Source organism: Spodoptera frugiperda, chromosome 26 (assembly GCF_023101765.2).
Source record: "Spodoptera frugiperda isolate SF20-4 chromosome 26, AGI-APGP_CSIRO_Sfru_2.0, whole genome shotgun sequence".
NCBI classification, from domain to species: Eukaryota; Metazoa; Arthropoda; class Insecta; order Lepidoptera; family Noctuidae; genus Spodoptera; species Spodoptera frugiperda.
The window spans coordinates 12,086,026-12,093,133 of record NC_064237.1 but is presented as its reverse complement, the minus strand read 5'-3'; the positions used below and the strand labels follow the sequence as shown (position 1 = coordinate 12,093,133).

General features: G+C 35.9%; 1 protein-coding gene across 1 annotated transcript; it reads right to left on the bottom strand.

Moving 5' to 3' along the window:
• Window positions 1–1,804: 1,804 nt before the first annotated feature.
• Window positions 1,805–6,523, bottom strand: LOC118264825 (trehalase-like). The gene is made up of 2 exons (XM_050704880.1): window positions 6,403–6,523; window positions 1,805–3,974 (listed from the first exon to the last, which is right to left on the bottom strand). The coding sequence occupies exon 2, from the start codon at window positions 3,972–3,974 to the stop codon at window positions 2,166–2,168; it is 1,809 nt and encodes a 602-aa protein (XP_050560837.1). The 5' UTR covers window positions 6,403–6,523; the 3' UTR covers window positions 1,805–2,165.
• Window positions 6,524–7,108: the final 585 nt, after the last annotated feature.

The window sequence follows — 7,108 nt, the reverse complement described above, 5'->3', positions numbered from 1 at the left end:
TTAAAGAAGTTATAAGTAGAAAAGTGAAAAAAATTTATAAAAATTGTGAGAAGACCAGATTCTCATGAGAATTGACGAACCCGGTTAACTTCGGAGCGCTGTAACTGGGTTTCTAATGAATGAAATTTAAAAAAGTTGTAGGGAAATTTTTTTCTCGAAAAATATTCTACAAGATTGGTCTGAAGTAATTTATTTATAAAATGTAAAAAAAAGTAATAGAGCAAAAATTAAAATGTTTATATATTTTTTTTTAATTTTACTTATAACTTCTTTAATTGTCAATTTAGAGCAAAAAGTAATATAAACATATTTGTAGGCAAAATAATTTTCTACAAATTATGATTTTAAAAATTTTTTGTACGATGCATAGTTTCCGAGATATAACAAAAAAAGTGTTTTCACCCCCTTTTCCAAGATGGCGGCCGGGGGACAAGGGTGGCTATTGATCCCCCCCCCCAATGTTCAAAAAATAAAATTGCGTCCTCTAAAAAATGTAAAGCTCATGTAACATTTCAATGGACTTCGACATTTTTCATATATCGTCAGCCAAGATGATAACAAATGTGTGGTTTAAATTAAGTCATAAGAGGTATCCCCATACGGTATACGCGCTCAAGCCTGGAGTAGACTTCAATGTCTCTGTGAAGCCCCTATCTTCACATCCATCATCATCCATCATCACCACCTCGAAAGCGTCTGGGAAGCGTCTCGACCATCGAAAGTGTCTGGGAAATGTAAAAACATTATTTTTATAGTTCCCTGAATAAAATAATATAAAATTCCCATTCCCTTTCCCCCTTTCCAATCTTCCCAATCCCCCATTCCCGAACAACAACCCTTAAATTCTTAACCCCCAAAAAGCCGGCAACGATTACCCGATGGTAAGCAATTGGCACGCCCACGGAGTTACGGTAAGAACGAGTGACCACAGCGCCAGCCTTTGGCGAGAGGGAAAACGGGGTTAGATCCCTATTGAGGTAGTTTTTAATCTATACTATATATATATATATATATATATATATATAATATTATAAAGCTGAAGAGTTTGTTTGTTTGTTTGTTTGAACGCGCTAATCTCTGGAACTACTGGTCCGATTTGAATAATTCTTTTTTTGTTGAATAATGCATTTATCGAGGAAGGCTATAAAACATCACGCTATGATCAATAGGAGCCAAGCAGAGCGGGTGAAACCGCGCGGAAGTAGCTAGTTGTCTATAAACGAAGAGTTTGCAATTCATGCGTCGATGTTCGGCCACCCTAAGTGCGGGTCTGCGGACGGCGACCACGGGTAGCGTGCGTGCGGCGCGTCGCGTTCTGCGTGCGGCTCAAAGAGCCATCAGACCACCTCAGATGGGGCCCAGTAGGGCTGATGCCTGATCCAGAGCTGCGGACTACCTAGCGGGTTTACCGGGACTCCGGCTCGACGCGCAGGAGTAGGAACGAGATGGTTTTTAGTCAGTAAGAGTCTGACACTGGTGGGAAAAGTCATTGTATGATTTTCCCACCTTAAAAAAAGTTGCAATTGAAAGTAGTAGATGCATGGCTCAAGGCTTATCGTCAGAACATATCGAAAAAAAGTGAGTTCAATGGTTTTGGTTTCTTCTACAGTACTTACATACATACATATCGTCATGCCTATAATCGCCGAAGGGGTAGACACACTATGCAAAGAAGAAAGAAAAATAAATTATGGACAGACGTGCTCCATCGTAGGCCGCATCATCACTTACCATCAGGCGAGATAGCGGCCAAACGTCGCCCATTAAATGTAAAAAAAATGGACACAGGCAATAAAATTCAATGTCAAAGTCAAAGCATTTATTTCAACTAATCCATTATCAGGTAACAACTTTAAAATCCAACAATACAGTACATGTGTACTTTCATCTGTAACATTCACAATCGCTGATAACCATTGGTCACACAAACACAACCGTTGTCATAGTAGGTAAGTAGATATAATGTATTAACATCAGGATACTTTTACTTATATCGTCCATTCATACCAAATGAAGAAAACTAAAAGTACAAAGATACAACCGTACTTTGAAGTAAAAAATAGGTAAGCACTAATCTGTACAAGTATATAAAACTTAATTAAATTTAATTGCTGTTCGTTAGACCCGCTAAAACTAGAGAACGCGGTACAAAGTTGCCGGGTCTGTTAGTTTGATATATTATTTAAACTTATCATAAAAGTTATAATGCAGTTGATTACTCCGAATCCAATTCCTACGCTGTTGTTCGGGCTTTCGCAGTGAAAATTTTCTGATTCTGTATTGGCAAGCTGGTCAATAAAATCGCTGGCATTCATATTTTTATTATATTTCATTAAAAGTTCTAACGCCAAACTGCTGGACCAGCCGAAACCAACCTGTGTTTGGTATTTACCACCAATACCACATTCACCAATTCTATTTACATTATATTTGTGACACATATAATTGCACTTCTTAAAGCTCACGTAACAAGCCCTAATATATTTTTCCGCAATATTAAAAGCCATATTCTTCGCTTCGTCAGTCTCTATAGATTCAAGAGCGTTTACCATAATACTAACAGATGGAGGAAATAAGTTAGGGAGGTCCCATTGTTCTCCAGAATCTATCATTGAATTAGGCACTCCCCCAGCATGATCTAAAGCATCAGAATCCTTAAGATACTCTATAATCATCTCCCCTTTAGCTTTCACAAAATCCGATGCCACAGCAGACTGCCACAGAGGTGCGAAATTTGAAGTGTAAAAATATTTTCGATGTGTATTTTTTCTAAGATCATAGTCGTACCATATTCCATCTTCTTCATTCCAGAACACTGACTGAATGGTGGCCTTCATTCGTTGCGCTGACTGTGCGTATGCTTGTGCCTTTTGCGTATTCATCAAATCAGTGTAAAAGTTTGCAATGTGCTGGAGAGCATTAGCGATGATTGCGTTCAAGTCAACAGGAATGATGTGCATGGTACGCGTGCCTTTTCTAGGGGTTGCTTCACTGGTATCCCTAGGATCTTTAAACCATCGCGATGAGAAGTCCCACCCACTCTCAAATGTACTCCAAGCACTGTGAAGGAATTCTTTGCCATCTTGTTCGCTTAAATCTTCCGTCACCTCAGTATCAGAATAATATGCGTAGGGTCGAGGATGTGCAATGGGAACAAAATATCTACAGACTTTGTAATTTTTACCATCCTTTCTGATGTAAATCGATCGTTCCTTTAACCAAAAATCGATTTCTTTTTCCAAGTATTTAATATTTTTTCTGAGAAATGCTGTATCGTTAGTGTAACTGTAATAAGTAGCAACCATCTCCGTCAGCAATGGCGGCTGACTGATGTTCTCATAATACCATCTGTTTGCAGCGGGTACATGTCTTAACTTATCTACTAGTTCGAAAAGATTCTCAATGATTCCTTTTGCAGTTTCTTGCATTCCGCTTATTAGCAGGCCTTTGACGATCCAATTAGAATCCCAGTAATACATCTCCTGGAACGCTCCTCCGGGAACGAAGAATCCATTAGGGACAGGAATTAAACTATAACGATCTGGGTTTTGAACAACGTCATCTTTGACTTTGACGCCTGACCGAGGCCAGGAGTTGTGAATGCTTCTGGCAAAGTCTCTTAAAGTTTCATCTTCTATGTCGTTCAAGAATTCAGGATCAGTGTTGAAGTCTGGTGGCACCCACGGTTCTACTCCGCTGTCATTAGAGAAGTACTTGTTAGCAAATTTTATCAACTGACCCTTAGACGGGTTGTTACTTGAGTTGAGTAATTTCTCGAAATCATTTAATGTTTTGTTTTCATCATAATTCATGCGCAGATTGATGTACTCCCTAGGACCCGCATATACCTTATTTATTTCCATTAGGTGTAGAAGCTTGCTGTTGCAGTAAACGCGCTTTCTACAGGAAGGCAGTACATCCGTAGAGTCGGCCAGCATTACTACAGCTGCCAGTAGAAATGGAAATACCTGCATCTGGAAGTAATGAGAACATTCATTAATAAATATTAAAAAATAATGAATTGGGATAGGACGGCTAAATACCAGTTAAACGCTATCGAATAGGTGCCTACATCGAAAGATGTGCCAAGACTTGCGCTATGAATAAATCAAACACCCTTTTCAATAGTAAAGAATGTTTTTATCTAATCAAATTGTGGGACAATTTGACATAATCTTGAAATAATTACTTTGCCAGACCATATTAAAGTTTATGTTACTGAATAACATCTCGTAAAATTAACTTACTATCGAGGTGTATTATTTGTGCAAACTTATCTATACAATTTGACTATATTAAAAACAACAAAAAAATATGTTAAGTGCGAGTCGGATTCGCCGGCCGTCGCAGGCGGTTCCGTAGCAATATCATTTAACAGTAGCCGACCAAACAATATATTTTTATATATTATTTATTGAAACCTAACATTTACGATACGGTTACAAAAAAAAACCTTTTCCCACAAATATGTGGTTTAAATTAGGTCATACGAGTTTTGTCCATACGGTGTATAAGCCGCCCCTAAAACCAATACCTACGTAATATTTATTTTTGTAAATGATTCGGAAAGCGGTTTACAGAAGTTAAATGTATTACCTACTAAGTCTACTAGTCATTGGATGATTTTTCCCTCTGAAAAAAATGCTAGACTTCTGATTTTTGTCCTTTGGCTACGGAACCATAAAAATCTCCAAATCTAACCTGAATTTTATTCAATATTCTTTATTTTTACTTGTAGATCCGGTTAGTATTGCATCGTTTTTGTGTTCGAAACCTGATTGTTTAAATTTTTTTGAATATGACATAACATTTATATACAGGGTGACTTTGAATTCAACGTATTCCTCTCGGGAGGTGATAATACAACTAATTTCCTACAAAATTAGCCCTGAGGTCCTTGCGTGGAAAGTGGCTAGTTTCTGAGATATTCAACATTTTTGGTTTTGGTAAAAAAATCCCGAATTGATTAGACGGAATTGGCCGTGTATCGAAATTCTTCTCCGATAGGTACATATTTGAAGATAATGACGAAATAAGACGCATATTCAGTCCAAGAGTGACGACCGTCATAGACATAAGGAAGCGTGTTCGGGCATGGATTTGTCATAGGGGAGGTCACTTTAAACGAAATTTTGCAAATGAAGATATTTTTGAAATTGCCCTTTTCTCTTTAAACTCTACGCGCGCTACACGCTTAGTGTCATATTTTTTAATAATAAATCCAGTTTTCTATTGACCAAATTAGTGACACGTAGCAAAATTTAATAAGAAATTACTTGCTATTTTAAAAAGCATGATATTTCTGCCATTATTAGTATTTATAAATAATTACTGATATATTGCCAACTGACGAAAACTAAAATAACTTAAATCCAACCTGTATTTTTTTATTTATTGATGTTTTTGTAATCAATTCAGGTTTTTTTACCAAAACCAAAAATGTTGAACATCTCAGAAACTAGCCACTTTCCGCCCAAGGACCTCAGGGCTAATTTTGTAGGAAATTTGTTGTGTTATTACCTCCTGAGAGGAATACGTCGAATTCAAAGTCACCCAGTATACTCGTATCATATGGACAGAGATAGATGAATAGATTAATATATTAATAGTCTAAAATTGTATGTAGGTATTTTTCTCTCGTTTAATTTTTATAATGTATTGAGTAGTGTAATTCGTTTCTTGCGCCGTTCTATACAATTAAATAAACTATTGGTCGCCTAGTGGTCGAAATTCGACCATATACGATTTAATTTACAATACCACTTAACATACGTTCAAGAAAATGTTTATTTAACAAATTGCTATTAGATTTGTAAAATTAAAATTAATATATTCCGACGCATCATGAACAGGAAAACTCTATTCATATGAGACGTGAGAATATCATCGCAATGTCTGTCGATTTTGGCGTTTTGTCAAATACGATCAGATACTATGCACGGTAGTGTGTGTAATGTTTTATTTATTGATTTAATGTACTTTATAAGCATTATTTTTGAAAAATATTAGTATTCTGCACTTCTCCTACACATAAACTATAAGTGTACCAAACTTTATGCTCCTACGTCCGCGCAATTTTCGTAAAAAGGGGTCCAAAGATTTTGCATCACGTAACACGTATTAATATATAGATAAATACTGTAATGGACAAACACACAAATGTCACTCAACTTTAAGACGCTGTTAAAATTATTATAATGCTTAAGTTATTGCTTAGTTCGTGAGAATATTTAAATGGACGTCTGAATGTAAAATGTATGTATGTTTGTTACTCTTTAAAATATACAATAGTAATAACAGTAATACAATAAAGTATAGTCTATATCATTAATTTACATGAGTAAACCGTGATGTTTAGTTAATTTAGTATGTTCCACGATAGTTATAATAAAAATATTTTACCTTATTATCTTCAAAACACACAAGCCACGCGGCTGTCTGGAGGTCACTGGTGAATATAACATTATAATGAGCAACGATCTTGATTTTCTAGTATGTGTATATAGTATGTATAATTTTTTTTCTATTTATATATATATATCTATATATTAATACGTGATGTAAAAACTTTGGACCCCTATTTACGAAAATTGCGCGGACGTAGGTCTAGCTTCTGACTGCGTTATTTCAGACCATAATATGGTAAAAAAAAACATCAATAACAAATCATCAGTAACAAATAAACACATAAACTTACACTTGCGCTAAGATTACAACTAGAATGAAGTTAAATTTAGAATATTATGTTAACAAAAGTCGTTACAAACACACTGAACTTTTAAGTTTTTTTTTTTAATTTAGTAAGAGGTTGAGCTATATCTATACCAGTTGCCTTTGATTTTACTCACCTTTACTACCCGTTAACTCCCAAAGCCACCGCGACCTGCGACCGCGGTTCTATCGTCTGGGTTTGCTTGTATATAGGGGATATCAATCAACGATCAACGTCACGCCTTTTATCCCCGAAGGGGTAGGCAAAGGTGCACATTACGGCATGTAATGCCGCTGTACTATGTAAAAAATAATAATAAACATAAATAATTAATATAAAAAAAACAATGTACACCCACTTTTCATCATTTGTTTTATAAATCCCATGTAATAGGGG

What these genes read in the sequence shown, in the direction of transcription:
- LOC118264825 (XM_050704880.1), bottom strand. Translation starts at nt 3,974, where the DNA reads ATGCAGGTATTTCCATTTCTACTGGCAGCTGTAGTAATGCTGGCCGAC.